The 23,869-nt window shown below is 40.7% G+C and overlaps 1 protein-coding gene across 1 annotated transcript in view; it reads left to right on the forward strand.

Annotated features, from left to right (window-relative positions):
* TMPRSS9 (transmembrane serine protease 9) overlaps positions 1 to 23,869 on the forward strand; it is an 86,022-nt gene that overhangs the window by 18,118 nt on the left and 44,035 nt on the right. Inside the window, exons 2-3 of the mRNA XM_074304199.1 lie at positions 21,270 to 21,449; positions 22,856 to 22,983. Coding sequence (XP_074160300.1) covers positions 21,293 to 21,449; positions 22,856 to 22,983 — 285 coding nt within the window. The 5' untranslated portion in view covers positions 21,270 to 21,292. The remainder of the gene's footprint in view (positions 1 to 21,269; positions 21,450 to 22,855; positions 22,984 to 23,869) is intronic.

A 23,869-nucleotide genomic window follows, 5' to 3' on the forward strand; every position in this document is an offset into this window, starting at 1 on the left:
AGTGGTTTGACATTTTCTTCTCATTTTACAAAAAAGGAAACTGAGACAAACAGGATAAAGTAACTTGTCCAGGGTCACACATGCAGTGTCTAGATTAGAGCTCAGGAAGAGGAATTTTCCTGATTCCAGGGCCAGCGCTCTATCACATAGCAACACTTAGTAGATACTTTATAAATACTTGATGACTTGATAAGCTTTAGTAGGAACTATCAAACTGGAAAAGCTTCAAGTCAGGCTTGGTGAAAGATTCAAGAAAACTGTGTTCCTCTGAAGATGTGTGTGCAAAGGCTTTGATTTGGGGAAATGTACCCAGGACAGGAGTGGAACAAATGTTCTGGTTTCCAAGGAATAAAGTCTTCAGATTATAAGCTAGTAAACTAAATTTTGATTTCTGGGAAAATTCTGGAATGGACTATTAAAAGAAATAGTAAACATCTTGGGAGAGGGGGAAGAAATAATTTTTACAAAAAAGCAACTTGACTTCATCAAAAATGCGTCTTTTCAATATTCACCTTTACTATTTAACATTTTTATTAATGTCTTGGTTAAAAATATCAAAAATAAGTTGGCACCTTTTACCAAGTGACAACATATGTGTAGCACTTTATAAGCCTTAAGGAGCTACATAAGTGCTCTTTGTATTATTATTATATAATATAATATAAATATAACATAAAAGGCTTCCAGCATAACAGGTATGTCCTTTATGGTACACATATGGGAACTTAAGACAAACCAGTCTCCAAGATGACCAGCCATGAATGAGTTTCTCTCTGTATTATTGGAACATATTTCCAAATAGAGAAGATCATAGATCCATATGATAATCCATCTTCCATCTTCCATAATTAGGAAGAACTTTCTGACAAGTAAGGCTCTCTCCCTTGCTAGAGTGGTCTGGCAGGTAAGTGGATGACCCTTCACTGGAAACCATTGAATGGCTGTTTGAATAGCTTATGCGATCACTTCTCTGCTCTATTGTGGTGGAGATTCTTTTTGGGATATGATTCAGACTAGACAACTGTTAAGGATCCTCCAATCTCTCAAACTCAGTGATTCTACAAATGAATAACTATAATCATTTTTTTTCATAGTACTTTCAAGTTTACAAGTCTCTCTCTTCACAACAACCCTGTGGGGGCAAAGTAGCATAAATATTATAATCCTCATTTCACAAAGGAAAAAACTTATCCTCAGAGAAGGGACATGACTTTCCTAGAGGCACACAGCTAGTAAATGATATCTCAGCATCAAACCCAGGTCTTGTGCTTTTACATTCTTTGTTTTTTCTACTAGATCACAGCCTAAATATGCTTAAAATCATAAAGATCAAGAGCCTGGAATGGACTCTTTTTTACTCTCCATCCATCAACCCACCCAACAAGTCTTTATTAGCTGCATTAAATAAGTAGGCGCTTAAAATATTTGTTAACCTACTGTGTACCATGGGATGCAAGTATGAAAAAAGGAACTATCCTCATTCACAGGGATTGTATTTATTTGTTATAAGATTTATGTTTATGTTAATGTTTTATATTTATGCCATATTATGTTGTGTTATGATGCAGGAGGCAAGTTTATATTAATTTATATGCAGCATAAATTAAAAGTGAATGCATGCACACACACACACACACATATATATATATATATATATACACACTGTTAAATATAGGGTTTTGAGACTAGGTAGATTTGGACATATTTGAAGTTAGTAGAGCAGGAACTCATTGATTGGGAAGGTTGAAGATGTAAAAGAGGCAGGGATGATTGAGGATGCAATCTTCCTGAAAAGCTGGGAAGAGATAAGATTGGCAAAGAAAAGGGCCATGTCCTTATCAGAGATGGAGAAAAGAAGGAGAGATAATAGGAAAGGAGGACAAGGAGCTGGGGAGGAGCAAGAGAAGGAGAACCAAACTTTGGCATGCATTTAGACCATAAAAGCAACTTGGAAAAACAGTACCTTTGCTTTGTCTGTTTCTGAAGTCACCTCAAGATAGCAGCCAATAAAAGGCCCAAATGAAAGAAGAAACAAAATCCCACTGAATGTCATTGTCTTCATGTAGAAAGGAGTTCATTCCAGATGCAATCCCCAGGGAAGAGCCTTGTGAGCAGAGCTTGGGCTGTGATCAGAGAAGTAATCTCAGCTACTTTGATAGAGAAGCATGGTGTCCAGAATGAGGGGGATAACACCTTCACTGCCCTCCTCCCTGGCCCAACCATGTCAGGAGTATCCGATTCAGCTCTGGATGCCCCATCGGAGGAAGTGCACTGACAAGTTGAAGCAAGCCCGGGGGAGGGTGGCTGTGTGGGTGCAAAGGCTGGACGCCAGGCCAGCTGAAGACTGTTTCAAAGCACCAAGAATGCTCAGCCTTAAAAAGAGAAGATATGGGGGAGACACAGCAGGCATCTTATATATTTTTAAAGGTTTGTCGCACAGATGATGGATTACACTTTTTCTGCTTGGCCCCAATGGACAGAATTAGGAACAATATGTGTATCTGGGTGTTAATGCTAGGACAAACTTTTTCACTTTGCTGAAATAATAGAATTTGAGCCAAAAATGGTCTTAGAAGTCACAAAAGATTCCTCATTTACTAGATTAGTAAACTGAAACTAGAAGTTAATTGTTGGATTTAAGATTAAATATCAGATAATTGAGTAATAAGCATTTATTAAGCATTTGTGTCAGCATTTTACAAGTATTAACTTATTGGTTTTCACAATAAATGAAGACAGGTGCTATTATTATCCCAATTTTACAGTTAAGGAAAGAGAGGAAGAAATCAAAAAGTCTCTTTCCCAAGGTTACATAACTAGTAAGTGTCTAAGGCTAGGTTTGAATCAAAAGCTTCCTGTGCCCAATGCCCTATCCACTGCACTAGCTAATGACAGATGAGGCTTGGCTGGCTACATAATCCTGCCTCCTAGACCTCCAGTAGTTCACTGTTCTGACCTTCAGAGGTTCACAAGGTTGTAGATGTCTTCAATGCTCTTTCACCAAAAAGCTTTTGTTTCTCAGTCATGTCTGACTCTTCGTGATCCCATTTGGGGTTTTCTTGGCAAAGAACTAGAGTGATTTTCCAATTTTTAGTCCAGTTCATTTTACAGATGAGGAAACTGAGGCACAGAGGGTGAACTGACTTCCCCAGGGTCACCCAGCTAGTGAGTGTCTGAAGCCAGACTTGAACTCAGGAAGATGAGGCTTCCAGGCTCTAGGTCATTCTGGCATACTCTTCATTTCGCCATCTAGCTACCTTGCCTAAAGGTGGGAAAGGACAAATACAAAATGTCTCATATTGACAAGCAGCTAAGTGGCATAGTGGGTAGAATGCCAGGCTGGGACTTAGAATGACCTGAGACACTTTCTAGCTATGTGACCCTGAGTTCAGCATCCAAAAGAAAAGGATTTTCAAGTAAGGGACCAAAAACAGTCTGAGTGCTTGCATTTTTGCCTCTGACTATCTTGGTTTCCTCATCTGCAAAATGGGGATAATGATAGCAACCACCTCCCAACCAGCAGTGTAAGAGACTTCTGTCTTCAGTTTCCCCATTTGTAAGATGGAATGATAATAATAGCACTTACCTCTAGGGGATCACAAAGATCAAACGCAATAATATTTGTAAATTTGCTTTGGCAAACCTAAAAGTGCTAGCTATAATCGTCACTACTAGGATCTTTAAAAGCATCAAAACTATAGTTAGGTATGAAACCTTGGAGTCTAAAGCTGAAAGAAGACTGGCTGAGCTGCAGCACAGAAGCCTGGGTGGGAGGGGGAAGGGAGGACAAGGACAGCAACTTCCTGATGACTGTCCGGAGCTAAGATTATCCGGGCTGACTGGGTTGGCTAAATGTCGAGAAGAGCAGTCTGGAGGTGGGAAGCACTGGGAGCAGTGTGAGATTGAGAGCCATGGGAGTTTTACCACTGATAGCCAAGGTGGCAAGGAGCTGCCCAGGGTGCTAGGCTAACAGCCAGTACAATCCAGTTCAGTTGGGAAAGAGCATATGAAGGGGCTAAAGTCCAAACTAAGAAGTCTGTACTTCGGGCTTAATTAGGGGCAATTTTTTGTTATTCAGTCTTTTCCTCATGTCTGGCTCTTCATGAACTCATTTGGAGCTTTCTTGGCAAAGAATGAGTGGTTTGCTATTTGCCCATTTTACAGATGAGGGAACAGAGGCAAACAGGGTGAAGTGATTTGTCCATCACCCAGCTAGTAAATTGTGAGGCTGCATTTGAGCTCAGGAAGATGAGCCTTCCTGACTCCCAACCTGATACTTTATCCATTGCACCAATTTAGAAGCAATAGGGAGCCACTAAAGGCTTTTGGCAGGGGAGACTTGCTCAGATCTTTTCTTCATGCATTTTTATGCTCCACTTATTTTGTCTTGCATATAGTGCAAGGTAGCTTTATGTATGGATACAATTCAATATCCCAGGATCCAAACTTAGAAATATGCATTAAATGTCTACTATATGAAAACACTATGCTAGGATCTGGGGACATAATGACAAAATGAGCAACAATCTGCCCTCAGAGAGCTCATATTCTACTCATTCTACAATTTAAAAAGAGATCGTATATACATGGCAAACTAAAGAGAAAGGAAGCATTCACAACCTGAATGATCAGGAAGAGTTTCCTGGAGATGGAAACACTCAAGTTGAGCTTTGAAGAAAGCTAAGGATTCTAAGAAGAGGTGGTAAGGTCTGTGCAAAGGCCTGAAAGCAGGAGATATTTCGTCATTTTTGTTGTTAAATTAAATTCATTCACTATATAGTTACTACCTTTGTTGTTACAAAGATACTAGCTTCACTAAATCACAATATACAACTGCCCTCTCTTTAGGTTATTGCCTTGTACCTCTCTGGGTACAGTCACCAAATCAATACTAGCTATTTTTAAAATTGCAAATTATCATTCTTTATTTTTAGCATCCTTTTCTTTTTTAAATTTTGAGTTCTAAATTTTCTCCTTCCCTTCTTCCACTCCCTCCCTCACCCACTGAGAAGGGTAAGCAATTATAAATGTGAAACCATTCAAACAAATATAAGCTGTATTTTTTAAAACAAGAAAAATAAAGAGAGAAAAGTACTCTTCGATTTGCACTCATTGTTCATCATTACTAGTTATTGCTTCTGGAAAAGTCATAACAATCAATTATCCTAAGGCTCAGCTCACCATCCCTGTGACTGCTTAAGGCCCTGCCCTTGTCTCTCTTCATTAGAAATAAGCTCCTTGAAAGTAAAAACTGCTTACACTTTGCATGTGTATGCTAGGTAACTCTATGTAGCATCCAGTAGGCATTTAATAAATGTTTTTAAATTAATTAATGTGGGTGAAACTACATATAAAATTTGCTGCCAGAAGACATTTAAGGTTAATTTAGTAACTAAGATACTTAAGTTCATGGGACTCAGTCTCCTAATTTATAGGCTTTGGGAGTTGAATTACTTTTAGCTCTAAATCTCTGTCCCTTGGAGCCTAAGGGCTTTGCCGACTTTAAATCACTCTAAAAATGGCAATAACTGTATTCATTTGATCTTGGTCCTACAGACAGGATTAGTATGGCTTCATCTTAGCAGCTCTCAGTCACGTCTACTCAGTACTACACCCTGGGAATGACACTTCTGACCCTTTAAGAGAGCTGGTCTTGCTGTGATTTTAATGGATCTGGAATGGTTTCTACTGAAAAGGCACTCAGGCTTCAAGGCCAAGGAGAGGGGAGTGGCCTTTCATTCTCCTTTCTGATAGTCTTCCCTCTTGACTGATCCTGTTTTACTCACTAATGCATCTGGCTCCCCAACTTCTCAGCATTTCTGTATGGAAACATTCACAGTCTGCTCAAACTGTGCTGTGAATTACACTCCATATGGCCATCATAACTCCATATGCCTCTGTCAACACTCCCAAGCTTGGTTTCTAGCCTCCCCTGTATTTGATGGCACCATGATGTGCCCAGAAATGCACGGAGCTTGAAGTCGGCAGTTTGGGGCTCTGGGACTGACTTCTGACTCCTAGGATAACCTTGGATAAATTATTTCTCTAGATTTATTTTCCCATCTGTAAAATGAAGGAGTTGATCCTTCCTTCTAGTTCTCTGCTTCTGGGATGCTCTGATCTCTCCAAAGAACTGTCCTTTGCTAAGTCTTGCTGGGACTCTCCTATCCCCTACAAAGCCTACTTTGACTTTGATTTTTTTTTTTAAGCAGTGAGTCTGGTAACTGCAACAAACTGTGGGGCCTTTTCATTCCATGCAACGGTGATATGAAGCTTTATGGAGAAGTTCTGTAGCCAGAGAACTGAATAGACCATGTCTTGGAATGCTCACTTTGGGGCTTTTCATTTTGTTTATTATAGTCACTAAATGCATTTTTATTATCTTAAAAGTTTTTTTGTTTTTCATCAGCTAGGGAAACCATATTGGGAAACTTGAGAAAATCGGTAGCCCCAGGGGACCATAAAAACCAAATTCAAATAGGCACAAATTTGAGTTTCATTGTTTGAGATAATGATAGCTAGCATTTACATAACATATTTTTTGTTTCTTTTTTCTTTTTTTTATTAAAGCTTTTTATTTTTAAACCATTTGCACGGATTTTTCAACATTAACCCTTGAATAGCCTTATGTTTCAGATTTTCCCTTCCTTCCCCTCACCCCTTCTCCTAGATGGCAAGTAAACCAATATATGTTATACATGTTGAAATATGTGTTAAATCCAATATGCGTAAACATATTTATACAATACTCTTGCTGCACAAGAAAAATCAGATCAAAAAGGGAAATAAATGAGTAAGAAAACAAAATGCAAGTGAACAAAACAAAAATAGTGAGAATGTTTACGTAACATATTTTGCAGTTATTATCATGATAATCCACCTGAAAGGCAGATGCTATTATTATCCCCATTTTACAGATGAGGAAACTGAGGCCAAGAGAGGCTAAGTGGATTGTCCATGATGACACAGCTAGGAGGTGTCTGAGATAAGATTTGAACTTAGATCTTCCTGCCTCTAAGTCCAGCATTCTATCCACTGCACCTCCTACCTGTCTAAGGTCAGAGTATTATTTACATGACCAGAACTTTGTAGGACTGAGTTTTGCCCAATGACGAGTGATTGGGAGAAGACATGAATATGTTTGCATGTGTACCAGTTTGTTTTTTATCACTTAAACAAAAGGCAGTTAACTGCCTGCTGTGCCATCAGCACCCAACCATGCCATCTCCACTCTGACCCCCATCTCTAGAACCTTGGACTCTGGCCCCTGCCTGGTTCCTATTCTCTCCTGGTTCCTCTCCTTCCTGCCTGATTGTTCCCCAGGTAGATCCATCAATGTCCTGCTTCCCAATGGGGTACAGCTTCTCTGTGGCTCCTCTTCCCTTCTTTCTCCATTTTGATAATTTCATCATCTCTCTTGGGTTTAATTAATGTTACCTCCATGCAAATAATGGTCAGATTTGTTGATCTAGTCTCTCTTAAGCTCCAGGCCCACGTTACCAGTAGGTTTTTGAATATTTATAATCTGATATCCCGTAAACTGCTCCAACTCAACGTGTCTAGAGCAGAACTCAAGGCTCATTTCTTTTTCTGTTGAGGGTGCCCCCATTCTTCCAGTCCCCCATGGCTTTCTGGTCTCCTCAGGGACCCTCTTCCCACACTGCTTCGCTCTCATAGTTCTCGGCCTCCTAGTTAATATTCCTACCTAAAGTCTCTTCCGACTCGAATTCTTCCCACATGCAGGTGCCAAGGCTCAGGTCTGAGTGCGCCGCTCCTGTACTCAAAAACCTCCAGTCTTATCATCGCTAAGACCAAATAGGACCTTTTTCATGTATCACTTGGTTTATGTCTTTGCAACCTGCCCACAATTTACCTTGCTAGTGATATTACTCATTACTTCTTTATAAACACTCTAAATTGGTCTTCTTCCTATATCCATATCCTTGGATATGAAACTGTCTCTTTTGCCTTTGTATTGGAATACCCCCTTTCCTCACCTCTGCCTTTTAGAATACTTAGTTTCATAGTTCAGTTTTAGGGTCATTTCCTCTATGAATACTTTCCCCAGTCCCTGAAGGTTCTATTCCCTCCCCTCCCTGATGCTTTATGTTGAATTTGAACCATTTTGAATATGTGTATCAGAAAGAGAGTCTCCCATCTCACTAATTCCGATGATATAGTCCCAGGATAAAATCAGAAATTATAAAATGTTAATGTGTTAACATTCTATAATCGTTTTATAAAGTATGAACACTGTTCTCTAAGTTATAATAGAACATTTTAATTTCTAAAAATAAGCATTTATTAAGCTCCTAATATGTACTTAGTCCTGTGCTAAGTGCTTTACAAACATTACCTTATTAGGGCCTCACAACAACCTTGGAAGGTAGTGCTTTTATTATTATCATTTTACAGATGAGGAAACTGAGGCAGACAGCAGTTGACTTGCAAAGGGTCTTGCTAAGGCTAGATTTGAACTTCCTGGGTTAATAATGATTGACCACACCATGGGGTGACCCTTAAAGGACATAGTCCAGTCAATGTGCGTCACTCAGAGACAGGAGGATCTCAGTTCCTTCATCCTTTGAAAGATGAAGGAGGGGATTTCTCTCCTTTGTCCTCCTCTAACTTGTAGGCAGAAGGAAAAAAGCTCTTAGAAGTGAGAGATTAAAGATCAGAGAGAGAAGGCGATGATGCTGGGGCAATCTGCCGGGCAGCCGATGGGACAGGATAGTATCGAGGGCCTGAATGACTGGCAGCCAAAATAGCTACAGTGATTGTGGGCTGCAGAGTGTTCAGAATGGGGAGGTTAGGTTCCCACTGTCTTCTGTCCTGGTCAGACTCCATCTGAAGTATCAGGTTCAGGTCTGGGAGCCACAGTTGAGAAAGGACTTTGATAAGCTGGAGAGTGTCCAGAGGAAGGTCCAGCGAGGAAGATGAATGCTCCACCCCCCTCCCCACCCCTGGTCCTGCTGTAGGAGGATTGATATCAATATTTTTTCCACTTTTATTTCTTTGAGATGTAGGTTTACTAGTCTCGGTTCTCTTTCAAACTATCTCTCTCATACTCACTTTCGCCTCCTGAACACATGCGCCCTATATGTCACAAGCTTAGGAAACATGGATAATTCCACCCAAGGAAGTTTCCAGGGAATTCTTTCTCCTTGGGGCAGATCATGCATGGATTAGTGCCATACAGGAAAAGAGTTGAATGTCAGCAAAATGGTTGGCAGTTCTTTTCTCTCTCCCTCTCCCCTCTCCCCTGTTCTCTGTTGGAGAATTTGTTCATCTCACATGCATGTTCTTTTCTTCCCTGACTCCTTAAAATGACATTATCTTTATCTAACCTGGGATTCTGGCCAGAGGAATAGCTACATTGAAGGCAGCTCTTTCATACGATGGTGAGGTCATTAAATGAGAATTATGGACCACCAAGTGAGCCAGTTGAAGTAAAATGTAAATCAGTATGACAAGTAAAAAAATCCCTCATTGGGACTAATTATCAGGGTCCTATGGCCTCTGACTGCTAAGGTCTGGAGACATTTGACATAAGCATACCTCAAAGAATAAAAAAGAGCTCAGAAAATGGAATTAAGTCTGTGTTTCTCTTAATGACGTTGATAGAAGATTAACACCATCTCTTTGGTAACTTACAGAATGGCTCAATGCAAAATAGAGGAAAATTGAGGTGTTCTGGGAAATTCTCCCAAAGAGCCAGAGTCTCCAGAACTATACTGTTCCGTCACTAAGACACCTAGTTTTCTCTTCTAAAAAAACTAAAAAGTCAAAAAAACTCATGAATGAAATCAGATAGAAACAGAGCTCAGAAGCTTGGCTACATTTCCTTTTATGAGCTATTTTCAGGAATTCTTAGAGAGGCTCAGGGCTAAAGTCCTTGCTATTGCTGACAGCTACTGCCTTTTTGCCCCCCTCCCCCCAGCAAATCACTTGCCCTGCTTTTCTGATTCCGGTAATAAGCCCGGTAGAGACTTTTAAATTATACTGTTATTTACCATGTACTTAATTTCCAAGATGCTCTAGGATGATAGTGAGCCTTCCTACTGGATGAAGGCCTTCATATGTAGTGAGAACTTCAGCAGGAAGCCTCTCCTAATCCCTCATACTGCTCCTGCCTTCCCTCCCATGCTTCTCTCTCTAGTTTATTCTAGATGGATCTTATTTGTACATAGTTGGTTGCACAGTATCTCCTTTTTTAGACTGTGAGCTCTTTGCAGGCAGGGATTACCTTTTGCCTTTTTTTCTATCCCCAGGGCTAACAATGCCCTCCCTCACTTTAATCCAATTTACTTGCATATCAGACATCACTTTGAGAAAGAAAGACAAATAACAACACATTTTATGCACACACACACACACACACACACACACACACACACACACACACAGTATACTGCACATAATTGTATGAGTCCACAATTTCATCAATGTGAATCTCCTTGTATAGGCAAAAATTATAAACAGCATCTGCCTGCTCATTCTGGTCAATTTTGTCCATGTCTGTCTATAAATCCTCCATAGGCTCCTTTCCCTGGTTCTTTTGATGTTTTCCAAATACCTGTATGTTGTTTATCTAGCTATTGCTCTTCATTCATACTCCAATCATGTATATCCCTGGTGACATCACATATAGGGTGTTTCTCCTGCATAAGCCATCAGCAGCAATAAGCTGCATCGCCCTGATACGTCTTACCACCATGAATCCTTGCATTGATGTTTGGGTCATCAGGAAATTTGATTCCCCTGAGATCCTTGTGTTGCAAGATTCAAAGCTACCAAATATTGGCATATGGACAAAGCACTTAATTTTGATAAAAGTGCTTTCCTTATGACAAAATTGTCACTGACACACTTACTTAGCATGCAGTAGGCAGATAATAAATGCTTGTTGACATGATGGTAAGATAGAGAATGCAAGTTTTATTATCCTCCCTTTACAGATGAGGAAACAAGGGGCAGCTATATGGAAATAGAGCATCTGAAAATGTGATTCCTCTGAGATCCTTATGTTCCAAAATTCAAAGCTACCAAATATAGGCATGAAAGAAAACAATCAATAGATACTCATATGGATGAAGCACTTAATTTGGATAAAATTGTCACTGATATGCTTACTTAGCATTCAGTAGGCAGATAATAAATGCTTATTGACATGTTGGTAACATAGAGAATACAAGTTTTATTATTCTCCCTTTATAGTGAATAGGCGAAGTGGATAGACCTAAATTGAAATCCAGCCTTACATACTTAACACGGGCAATTCACTTAACCCCAATTATCACACAAAAAAGAGAAACTAAGGCACTAAAAAATTCAATGACTTTCTCAAAAACACACAGCTCATGTGTCAGAGCAGGAACTTAAACCCAGGTGTTCTCCCTTGTAAGATCGGTGCTTTTTCCAGGGTTGCCTTTGTTAATCTTGAGTTTAAAAGACACAATTTGATTAGTCAGTCTTGATGTCTCTTATTCCTGAATCATCTCTTGGAATGGGAGGATAATGTTACCAGGTCACACCTCCATCTCAGTCCAAGCACAGATGCCCTTTAAAAATAATAATAATAAGCATAAAGGAGCAAGTGTTTCCCCAGCAGCCGTCCCCCTCTATTCCCCAGCGCGTCTCTTCTTTCTGCCTCATAACCCTTTGATACCAGCATGGAGATGCAGAGAAGCCTTTATCATCCATGACGCTCATCCCTGGCAGTCGGTGCCAAGAGAGGGCATCCTGGCCGGGCTCCAGCCGGGCGGCCTCTATCATCACCTGCCCTGACTTCAGAAGGAACACATCCAGAGGGGCTATCTCACCAAGTGGAGCTGAGCACTTCTGCCGAGCCCAATCTGTGGAAACAGAAGGGAATTGTTCCCTAGCGTCATTCTCAATTTTCTTTTTTTGCGGAGAAAAATGTATCACAGGAGAAGGCATGAATCACTCCACCCACGGATTAAATGCAGCTGCCTCCAGCAGGGAACAATTGAGGTGAAGTATCTGGTAATGAGATGCACCTTGTACAAAATATAAAAGGTTGGTTCCCTCCTTGGGGAATAGGACTCATCTAAAAGCTAATGACATCCATTCGGAGGGAGAAGGTTTACTTGGGGTAGAGAGGAGAAAAGATGCCTTAAATGGTCACATGGATATAAAGGCCATCTCATAACTGGGAAATAAATGTGAAAGAAATCTAAATATGAATCACAGAATGCCAGAGCTAGAAGGGAACTTGGAAATCATTCTAGTCCAATTAATTTTAGAACTGAAGCATTTGAAATTACATAAGCAAATTGAGAGACAGAGACACAGAGAGACAGGCAGAGAGAGGCAGGGCATCTCAGACTGGATGCTGAAGGAACCTCAGAGTCAATTTAATTCAACCTGCACCTGAACCTAGAATTCCCTCTGCGACATACCTGACAAATGGTCGTCCGTTTTGTCATTGAAGATCTCTGGCAATGGGGAGTCCATTGCCTCCAATGCAGTCTGTTCCATTGTTGTTGTTGTTGTTCAGTTGTGTCTAGCTCTTGCGACCTCATGGACCATAGCACACCGGCCCCTTCTATCCTCCACTATCTCTGAAGAATGTCCAAGTTCACGGTCATTGCCTCCATGACATTCCCTATCCATCTTATCTTTGGTCATACCATTTTCCTTTTGCCTTCAATTTTTCCCAATATCAGGGTTTTTTTCCAACGAATCCATTTCACTGTTAGATAACTTTTATTGTGAGGATTTTTAACTCTTCCATCAAGCCTAAATCCCGCTCTCTGAGTATCTCTCCCATTGCTGCCAGTTTTGACCTTTAGGACCAGGGAGAACAACTCAAAGCCATCCAGGATTGTATTGGTAAAGTTTATAACTAGGCTCTCCAGAAAGTAGCACATTATTTTCATTTAATTTTTTTCTCAATTGCATGTAAAAAACAAAAACTTTTTTTTAACATTTGGGTTTTTTTTTTAAGTTGAAAGTTCCAAATTTTCTGCCCTATTTTCCCCTCCCATCTCCTTGAGAAGGTAATAAGCAAGTTGAACTAGATCATACATGTAGCACACAAACTTTTAAATTTAATCTGCATTACTTACACTTTCTTAAGTATAGACAATCAACCGAACAATAACCCAATCCTTGATTTATAGCTTTTGCTGATCTCTGAAGGAAAGCTGGGTGCAGCCCACTCCTTCCTCTCTTTCCCCCTCCTCCATTTCCCTTTCATATGTTATTTTCTCCCATTAAAATCAATGATCTTTGAGGGTAGATTCCGTCTTTGGTTTTGCTATGTCAATAGAATATATATCCTGCTAGGTCCAACAGGACAGGAAAGGCTCCAAATATGGGCCTGACCAAGCCAGCTAACTTCAGAGAAGATTATCACACAAAAGTTGGCCACTGGTCCATTTCTTATGGGCTCAGGGCTTCAAGAGCAACTATGAAGGCATTGGAAATCGCAATCAGCATCAGTGGATTAGTTGAAACATGTGTTAGTAGTGGGAACACCAACACATGAAACACAGATCATTTAGCAGGGAAGGAGGAGTTGTTCATTTCTTTTTAGTAGCATTTTATTTCTTCCAGTTACATGTAAAGACAATTTTTCATTTTTCAATAAAATTAAGTTTCAAATTTTCTCCCTTTTCCTCTTTCCCCTTACTTCTCTCTAAGATGGTAAATGATTTGATGTAGGTTATAGATGTGCAATCAGGTAAAACATTTCCATTTTCATCCTGTTACATAAGAAACAGAACAAAAGGAAAAAAGCTATGAAAAATTGAAGAAATGAAGATAGTATCCTTCAATCTACATTCAGACTCCATCAGTTCTTTCTCTGGATGAAAACACAGATCGTTTGAGGCATAAAATAATACAGCTTGATGCTGGGTGCAATGATCCATGGCAGCGACTCAAAAGTACCTAAATGTTCTGCTTAGGTCTCTGAACTTAAGAATGTGCTGGAAAACAGCCAGCATAAAACCCCCGGGACAGAATCTGAATCACCAACCAACAGATTTGTCCTGATCATCAGAGATTCTGCAGCTGGTTACTTTTGACTAAACAGCTCACCCACAGCCTAGATGAGGTGACTGTCCCCTGAAAGCATATATTGTAATAGCTCCTAGCTTGCATTTACATAGAACTCTTAAAATTTGTAGTGGTGTATGCATATGTGTGTATGTATATACTGAGTCAGAGGCACCTGGGTAGTGCATTGGCTAGAATGCTGGACCTAGAATGAAAATTGCTAGTTATTATTCTGTATTATCTCTTGAGATGCTCATCACAACTGCTGGAGACAGGTGCTATTATTGTCCCCATGGTACAGATGGCGCAGCTGTGGGGGGAAGCACTATAATGCATACAGTACCCGACCTGAAGTCAGGAGCACTCATCTTCCTGAGTTCAAATCCAGCCTTAGACACTTACTAGCTGTATGACCTGGGAAAGTCACTTTACCTCAGTTTCCTCATCTATAAAATGACTTGGATAAGGAAATGACAAACTACATTAGTATCTTTGCCAAGAAAACCCCAAATGGAATCACAAAGATTCAGATGTGACTGAAGATGGCCAAACAATAACGATTTACAGATAAGGAAACTGAGGCAGGAATTGGCTAAATGGCTTGCCCAGTCCAGAGTCATGCAGTTAGTATCTAAGACAAGATTTGAACTTGTGGTCTTCTTGATTCGAGGTTCAGCATGCTATCTGCTACACTACCCAGTGCCTCCATTTATTAATGCAGCCCAAGATGGCCTTAGATGTTGGGACTGCCTTGTCACAGCTTTGGCTCTCATTGGATTAGAGAAGTCTTCCCATGCCCTCTTGTGCTGCCCATGGCCCCTGGCAAATCCCACTTATCTACGTAATGCATTCAGGGCATTTCTCCATCTTTTAATATTTCATCATGGCCCCAGCAACACTGATAACCTCTGCTCTCACTTGCTGCCCTAAGTGCACGTGTCCTCGAGGATCTCTGAGCCTCTGTTTGTCCCTCATGTCACCGTTGGCAATCTGCTGTGGTCAACCTACATCAGCTACCATTGCGTGGAGCCTGCCTGGCTAAGCCTTCCTAGGAAGATGGATAGCATTTGCATCCTACCCACTTACAGTGTTTTGTGTTCTGCTAGGAGTGCTCTCATGTCTTTTTCATGTAATTACATTCTTTTTTGCCAATTGGATGTTAAGTAGGAGCCTCTTCCATCTGGGAGCTTTCTGTCTTCCTTGCCAGAAACATAAGAAAAATATGTCACCCAGTGGTTGGCAAAGGAAAAAAGCGTCTTTCTATCAGCTCCCTTTTTCTCACTTAGGAATATTGTACTCTTGCTAAATTCCCTTTTTCTTTGCCTTTTTCTTTTTCTAGCTTAGTTCATTTCATTTCAGTGCACTCTGCCTTTAATTGACTGATGAGGCAACAAGCATTTAGTAAGACATTGTGCTGGGCATTAGAGATGAAAAGATAATAAATAATGAAACAGCCCCCACCCTCAAGCACTTCAAATTCTATTGGAAGAGACAGCCTGTACGTGAATTGTTGCTGCTGTTGTTCAGTCATGTTGGACCCTTCATGACCCCATTTGGAGTTTTCCTGGCAGAGAGACTGCAGTGGTTTGCCATTTATTTCTATAGCTCATTTTACAGATGAGGAAACTGAGGTAGACACTGACTCCAGGGTTGGTGCTTTTAGCTATTCTGCCATCTAGCTGCCCATGTACATGGATACATCTATACAAAATAATTTCAAAGGAACGTTTGGAGGGGAGAATTAGGAGCTGGTGGAGGTGTTCAGGTGCTAGATCCCTAGGTGGATAGAATTTTAAGAATTCACATCCAGCCTCAGACATGTACTAGCTGTGTGATCCTGGGCAAGTCACTTAACCTTATTTACTTCCTTTTCCTCATCTGTAAAACAAACAAGAGGAGGAAATACCAAACACTGCAGTGTCTTTGCCAAGAAAACCCCAAATGAAGAGTTAGACACAACTGAAAATGTTGAATAATAACAGGAAGCTTAAAACAGTGCTTAAGCTGTGCTCAGGGAACATGGGATCTAAGAGATAGTGGCTTAAAATCTAAAAGATTCTAAGTGGGAGAGATGAACACTGTAAGGTTCCGTGTGGATAATGGACTTGACTGCCAATGCCAGGGCTATTGAAATGGCTGGTCTCCCTGCTTCAAGTCCTTTCCCACTACAATCCATTTCCTAATATTCCTAAAGCTCAGTACTGCCTATGTCACTATCCCCACTTCAGTAAACTCTAGGATCAAATATAACATCCCCTGCTTGGCTTTTAAAGCCCTTCACAATCTGGCCCCTTCTACTTCCCAGTTTTCTTACATCTCACACCCTACCACATGCTCTCCCATTCATTAGCACTAGCTGCTTTCTTGCGGTTCTCTGCACAAGGCACTGCATGGCTTAGCTCCCGACATTTTGTCTGGCCATCCCCCAATCTTGGAATGTTTTCTCTCCTCATCTCTGCCTCCTGGCTTCCCTGGCTTGTTTCAAATCCCAGCTAAAATCTCACCTTCTACAAGCAGATTTTCATAACAAGCCTTCCCTCTGTTGATAATCTCTAATTATATACACATATAATGTGTATACATTCATACATATACATATGTATCTATGTCTTGTCTATCCATTGCTGTTTGCACATTGTCTCCTCCATTAGACTGACTTCCTGAACAGCAGTTGTCTTTCTTTATATTCTCAGAATTTAGCACACTACTTTGTGTACAGTAAGTGCATAATAAATGTTTCTTGACTTGGAAAATGATCACACTGTGATATCCCATCCTATTCTTCCATAAATAGTTTGACATTATAGGATGTCCCAACTTTACGTATATATCATGAAAAGTGGATCAGGAATTGCTGACCAGGGAGCATAATACAAGGAAGGTTGGCCATCAACAATATGAGAAATCTCCTGAGAACTGCTGGCAAATAAAGTGGAGTCTTGTCTCTTCCTGTAATCTTTTATCCCTGATATGGCTGAGAAACAAGAACCTTTCCCCCTTCATTTAGTTATTTATTTTTTGCTGAGGCAATTGGGGTTAAATGACTTGCCCAGGGTCACACAGCTAGGAAGTGTTAAGTGTCTGAGGTCACATTTGAACTCAAGTCCTCCTCATTTCAGGGCCAGTGCTCTATCCACTGCACCACCTAGCTACCCCTCTCCTTTCATTTATTAGCCATGGGAGTATATTCTTGGAAATGTTCTTCTATTTTTCTTGTAGGTCCTAGACAGTAGTAAAAGTGACAAGGCTAGATAGTCAACCATGAATATCTTTGCTCTGGTAGAATAAAATTTTGTCTGTTTTTTTTTTCCCAATTTAATAACTTGTTAATAAAGATAAAGATATCGCACAAAAAATAAGGGGTATTCTGAAAGTTCATTTGCTTGGGTGAAAGGTCAGTTACTTTGAATTTTAGAATGCATTTTCCACACAGAAATTATGTTTTTAGTAGGAGCTGGCTTCTTTGGTGCCAAAATGCTTCCTCTCCCCTCCACCACCCAATGAAATGAAATTGGATATATTTTCCATTTTGAGAAATAGTCCGAAGTAGTACTTTGGCAGTGCTAATTATAGACTTCTATTGCTCCCAAATGCTAGTGCTTTGGGAAAAGCAGGTTTCGTCAAAGAAAGTGGACAAAGAGGCTGATGGAGACTCCTGAAGGTTCTGAAAGAGCCTTTGGACTCTGAGGGGGCTCAATAGGTTGATAATTCTGGTCCATGCTTACATCCAAATGCACTTATCTTCTTATCTCCACTTAATGATTTACCCTCTGAGCTGTTTTTCCTCACAGCCTTAAGCTATCTCCCAAACATGAAGTACTGAGGATTTGATGAATTAGCTGTATGGGTTTGGACATATCATTGAATCTGTCTGGGCCTCCAGTTTCTGCAAATGCAAATATAAAATAAGAGAACAGGCTGGGTCAAATGTTCTTAATATGGGGTCCACAGACCTCCAGGATTCTGGTGAATAGATTTCAGGTAATTCTATGAACTTGAATGGGGGGAAAAACCCTTTATTTTCAAAAACTTTTAGTTTTCTATTATAGTTTATACATTTTACTTTGTGTGATTAAAAAACATAATTCTTGTAAGATGTTCATAGCCTGACTAATCTAAAAAGACAAACAAAATTAAGATCCCCAGGAATAGGTGATCTTAAGGTTTCTTCTATTTCTACAATCCTATAGGAGGCAGAAAAGGATGGTGCAGTAGAAAAGGCAGGAAACTAGGAATAAGGAGTTCGGGATTCAAGTGCGTGGTACTGACCAATTCACTGAACCTATCTGGGTCTCAGTATTCCCAACTATCAAATGAGATGATTAGATCAGATTATTTCTAATGTCCCTTTTAATCTTACATCTATTGTTTTAAGATCACAAACCAGTTAGTGAGTTTCCCCCAACTGGAGGTTTTTCAACTGGATGGCCATCTGACCATGGTTCAACTCCATGGTTCATAGGTTGGACCTAGAGGAGTAGAGTACTTTTATCCAATTCCTCCATTTTACAGATGAGGAAACCAAGACTAAGGCGGGGGGGAGAAAAATGAGATTTACTGGAGGTCATATCCATGCTTTACATTAGGATTGGTAAGGTAACTTGCTCTAAAGCCTAACACTGGTATTGTGTTTTAAGCTCCCTATGAGGATTTTTCCATTTTCAGAATCTGCCATCCTTTGCCTTATATATTCAGTTATGTGCCAGGACAGATATACACAGACAGCTCAGGATCAAAAACTATTGCCCATTATTCCCCCATCCTTAAAAGAACAAAAAACAATCCATCCATCTCCCCATCATCCCATAGCTCTTTTCCCTTTCTTGGCCAAACTCCTTGAGAAGACCATCTACATTAGGTGCCTCTACTTCCTTTCTTCTCATTCTCTTAACTCATTGCAGTCTGATTTTCAATCTCATCATTCAAAACTATTCTCTCTAAAGTTGCCAGTCATCTCTTAACTGCCAATTCCAGTGACTTTTTATGAATTCTCATTCTCCTCAATCTCTGCAGACTCCTCAATGTCTCTGCAGATGTGGGTCATCCTCTCTCCTTGACACTCTCTTTCTCTACATTTCTGTTATATTGATCCCTTTATATTCTCATCCTATTTTTCTGATTATTCCTCTATCTTCTCTGCTAAATCTTTATCTAGGTCGTTCCCACTAACAATGGAGTTTCTTCAAGACTCTTTTCTGAGCCCCCCTTTTCCCCCTCTTCTTCCTCTAGACTGTTTCATTTGGTGATCTCACTAGCTCTCATAGTTTGAATTATCATATCTGTGTTGATGATTCTCAGAACTAATTGTCCACCTTAACATCACTCTTGACCTCTCTCATATTTCCAGCTGCTTATTGGATATCTCAAACTAAATGTTCCGTAGAGGACATGACTCTTTTCAACAATGAGATAATTCAGGCCATTTCCAGTGGTTTTGTAATGAAGAGAGACATCTGTACCCAGAGAGAGGACTATGGGAACTGAGTGTGGATCACAACAGTATTTTCACTATTTTTGTAATTTGCTTGCCTCTTGTTTTCTTCCTCATTTTTTTTTCTTTTTGATCTGATTTTTCTTTTGTAGTATGATAATTATGGAAATATGTATAGAAGAATTGCACATGCTAACATATATTAGATTATTTGCCATCTGGGGGAAGGGGTGGGGGGAAGAGAGGGAAAAAATTTTGAACACAAGGTTTTGCAAGGGTGAATGTTGAGAATTATCCATGCATATATTTTGAAAATAAAAAGCTCTAATAAAAATAAATAAATAAATATCCTGTAGACCAAGACTACTTAAACATTTTCCACTTGCCACCCTTTTTTTGTCTGAGAAATTATGTGACCCTGGATAGTTATATAAAATGGGTATACAAATCAAACATTTACTGATAATAAATGATAATTTTATGACCCCCACATTCAGTCATGTGACCCCCATATGGAGTCATGAACCACATTTTAAGAAACTTTGTCATAAACATCTTAAACTTAGTATGTCCAAAACGTAACTAATCACCTTTGCCTCCAAACCTTCCCCTCTTCCTAATTTTGTTATTACAGTTCAGGGTACCACTGCCTTCCCTCTCTCAATCTAGGAACCATTCTCAACTCCTCATTCTCTCACCCTCTCCACATCTGATCAGTTGTTAATTTCTCTTGTTTCTGACTTCCTAACAAGTCTTCTCTCCTCTGCCATAGCTTGCACCTTGGGGGCACAGACTCTCAAAACCTCACATTTGGACTATTACAGTAGCCTACTGGCTGTTCTGCCTGTCTCCGTTTTTCCCCACTCCAGTCCATCCTCCCTCTCAGCTGTGATCTTCCTAAAATGCAAGTCTGACCACGTCACCTCATCCCTATTCACCCAACTCTAGGAGATTCCCATGACCTCCAGGAGCAAATATAAAGTCCTCTGTTTAGCTTTTCATAATTCTTCTTAACCTGCCCTTCCCACCTCACTCATACCTCTCCCATCTTCTTAGTCCCATTCATGAACTCTGGGATACAGGGACATTACTCTCCTTGCTGTTCATTACCTGTGTCATTCCACCTCACCTGGATTCCAGGCCTTTGCACCGCTCCCCTAGCTCTTCATCTCTAGCTCCTGCCTTCCCCGGCTTCCTTCAAGTCCCGCTCCTCTTCTACAAGAAGCCTTTCCTAATCCCCCTTAATGCTTTTTCTCTGCCATTTTTTTTTTTAGTTTATCCTGGATATAGCTTATTTGTATGTAATTGTTTGCATATTCCCCCCCCCCCCATCAGACTGCGGGATACTTGAGAGCAGCTGCTGGTTTTGCCTTTCTCTGTATCCTTGACACTTAACACAATGCCTGGCACATAGTAGGTGCTTACTAAATACCAGATGACTTGGTTGACTGACTAGAGGGACAGAGAGAGAAGGAGCAAAGGACAAAAAAAGTCTCATAAATGAAAGTAGAATAGGAACTCAAAATAGGTCAGGCAGAACTCTTCAGGCTCCTCAGTGGTTTGAACATATCTCTCCTCATCAATTTATTCATGGCTATTCTCAAAACCCACTGGAGCAGCAAATGGGGGCAGCTGCTTGGCCCTCCCACATGGCCCCACTCAGGTCGGCTTCTTCTCTGCCGAAGCATCACTGCCTCCTAAAGGCCAGTTTCTGTGGTTACCCCACAGAACTCGGGTACCTGCTAGGCAGACAGCATCCCTCTGATGGTCTAACCCAATTTCCCTTTTTTGTTTTTCTCTCGTCTGTACCCAGGCTCACTTGTGGGCTGACGACGAATGCTTCGAAGAACCATGGAAGCTGCAGTTGCCAATTTGGATCCCACGCCTAGTAATGCAAAGTCACAGCTGGCTGCAGACACGGCCTGCTGGAAGGTGACCCTGGCCACCGTCCTGGCCAGTGCCGTAGCTGTCATTTTCTTAGGGCTTCTTCTGGGTGAGTGGGTGTGAATTTTAACAGGATGGAAAGTCTAACTGATAATAGCAATGTCTTAGGCTAGAGAGAAGGCTGGAGTTGAATGGAGGATTTATTCTCAGACACCTCTATAACAGTGGGCAAGTCCCTTGCTCTCCCCGGTCCATCAGGTTCCCCATCTCTCAAATGGGACTTTCCCCACCTCCTCAAAAAGATATTGTGGTATAGCGAGTAGAGTGATGGGTCAGGGAAACCTGGGTTCAAAATAAGCTCGTTGGGATCTATGAGTTGAGACAGGATCTTGACATATTTACCACTGATCTTACAAGGCTGTTATGAGGAAAGTGCTTTATAGACCTCATTTATTGTGGTTATTCAGTCATTCAGCTGTATCTGACACACTTGTGGCTTGTATGGGTTTTTTTGTTTTTTTTGTTTTTGTTTTTGTTTTTGTTTTTGTTTTTTTTGGTTTGCCATTTCCTTCTCTAGTGAATTAAGAGAAACAGATTAAATGACTTGCTCAGGGTGACAATTAATGAGAGTCTGAAGTCAGATTTTAATTCAGGTCTTCCTAACGCTAGGCCTAGTGCTCTATCCACTGAGTCACTTAACTGCCTCAATAAACAATATAAAATTCCTTGGCCTGGGAAGCAGGAGATCTGAGTTCAAATTTTGGTTCTGCTACCGATGACTGATGGATTCAAATTGCTTTATGGTTTACAAAGCATTTTCCTCACAACAATCCTGTGATGTTGATAGTGCTGAGTATTATCACCTCCATTTTATGGATGAAAAAACTGAGACTTTAAGAAGTGAGTAAGTATGGCCTCCCCTAGGGTTAACACTAATGATTATGGGAACTAGAATTTGAATCCCCATGTCTCTCTTGATACCAAGGTCAGTCTCTTTCTCCCTATTTCACACCACCTCTCCCTCATCTCTGGACCTCAGGTTCTCTTTTGAAAAATAAAGTCCTGTGACCCTGTGATCTTCTTGACAAGTCGCTTCACTGTTCTGGGCTCAACTGTAAAATGAAACATTCAAAAAGTTAAATTCTAAAGTTTCCTTCACAAAGAAATCTGAGGATGTCTGAGACTTACGAGATATTATGATTTTCTCTAATTTTGAGAAACAAGGAACCTACTTCCAGATGATGCTACTTTTCTAAGCTTTAGTTTCTTTTCTATAAAGTGGGTTAATAATATGTCTTAAACCTGTCTCCTAGGATTGTTGGAAGAATCAAATTTTTTTTTTAGGTAAAGGGCTTAGCAAACCTCAAAGTGTTTTATAAAAATAACTTCTTGTGTTGTTATTATTAATCAAATAGGTTGTTCCAAGCCTGAAATTGGGCCCAGGGTCCCAGGCTTAGCCAAGCAATGAGTCCCTAGAGTTGGGCTCTCTCATGGGGCACTGGTCTCTGCCCACAGCCTCCCTCTACACACAGGACGTCAGTTTTGAGCACTCGGCTGAACTCAAAGGAATCCTCTATGACAGCAGCCTGCAGCAGGAGACTTCCAGTTATTACAGAGCTTTGACTCCCACTCTGGAAATGCTGGTGAGTGTATTTCATTCTGAGGCAGATAAGCCACAGGTGAATGCATGGGAGTACCCCCAGGGAGCACTGGGCCAGGCCTCGTTATGGGACGTCTAGGTTTAGGGGCTGTGGGAACTTGAAGAGAAGTCTGATAGATGAAGTTAAGTTATAGCAGCAGGGTAGTCTGAAATCTACCCTCTCTCTTCATCTCAAGATCATGAAATTGTACAGGTAAATGACTGGTGTTCCATATTGGGTTGAAGGGAAGGACCTATGGCCCTGATCCAAGCAGGGATGGTGGTGAGGGTCCGAGCGAATTTGAGGAAGTTTGGGGGAGCATTCTCGAACTTCCGTGGAGGAGGAAAAAGAAGAGGATCTCAGAAAGTACTCATTTCCCTTGTTCTTCCTCCTTCCCTTTTCCATCCCTTTCCTTTCACTTTCTCTCTTCTTCTATCCTCCCTCTTGCTCCATCTTCCTTCCTCCAATAACCTCCTTCCTACCACTTTCCCATTGTTCTTCCTTTATTACAGTCTCAGAGGAAGAGCTGATCCTTTTCTTTGCCAGTGCTCTCCTCTCTACATTGTGCCGTTGCTTCTGCCCTTTCAATCACACCCAGCTCACTGGCCTCTTCCCTATTGCCCAGATCATGCCCATCCTTAATATACAAATATTGTTTCTCCTTTTTTTCACAGCCAAGCTTCTGCACTCGTTGCTTTGGCTTTCTCACTGCCCACTTCCCAGGAATCAATCCTTGTAATCTGGCTCTAGCCACCACCACTCCATTGCAAGACTTTCCTCCAAGGTCACCAGAGATTTCTTTATTGCTAGATCCAATATCATTTTCTGGATGCTTCTTTTTCTTTTGTTTTGTGCATTGTGTGTTTTTGTGTTTTGTGTTAGGTGTTGT

This window comes from Sminthopsis crassicaudata, chromosome 1 (genome assembly GCF_048593235.1).
Source record: "Sminthopsis crassicaudata isolate SCR6 chromosome 1, ASM4859323v1, whole genome shotgun sequence".
Taxonomy (NCBI): domain Eukaryota; kingdom Metazoa; phylum Chordata; class Mammalia; order Dasyuromorphia; family Dasyuridae; genus Sminthopsis; species Sminthopsis crassicaudata.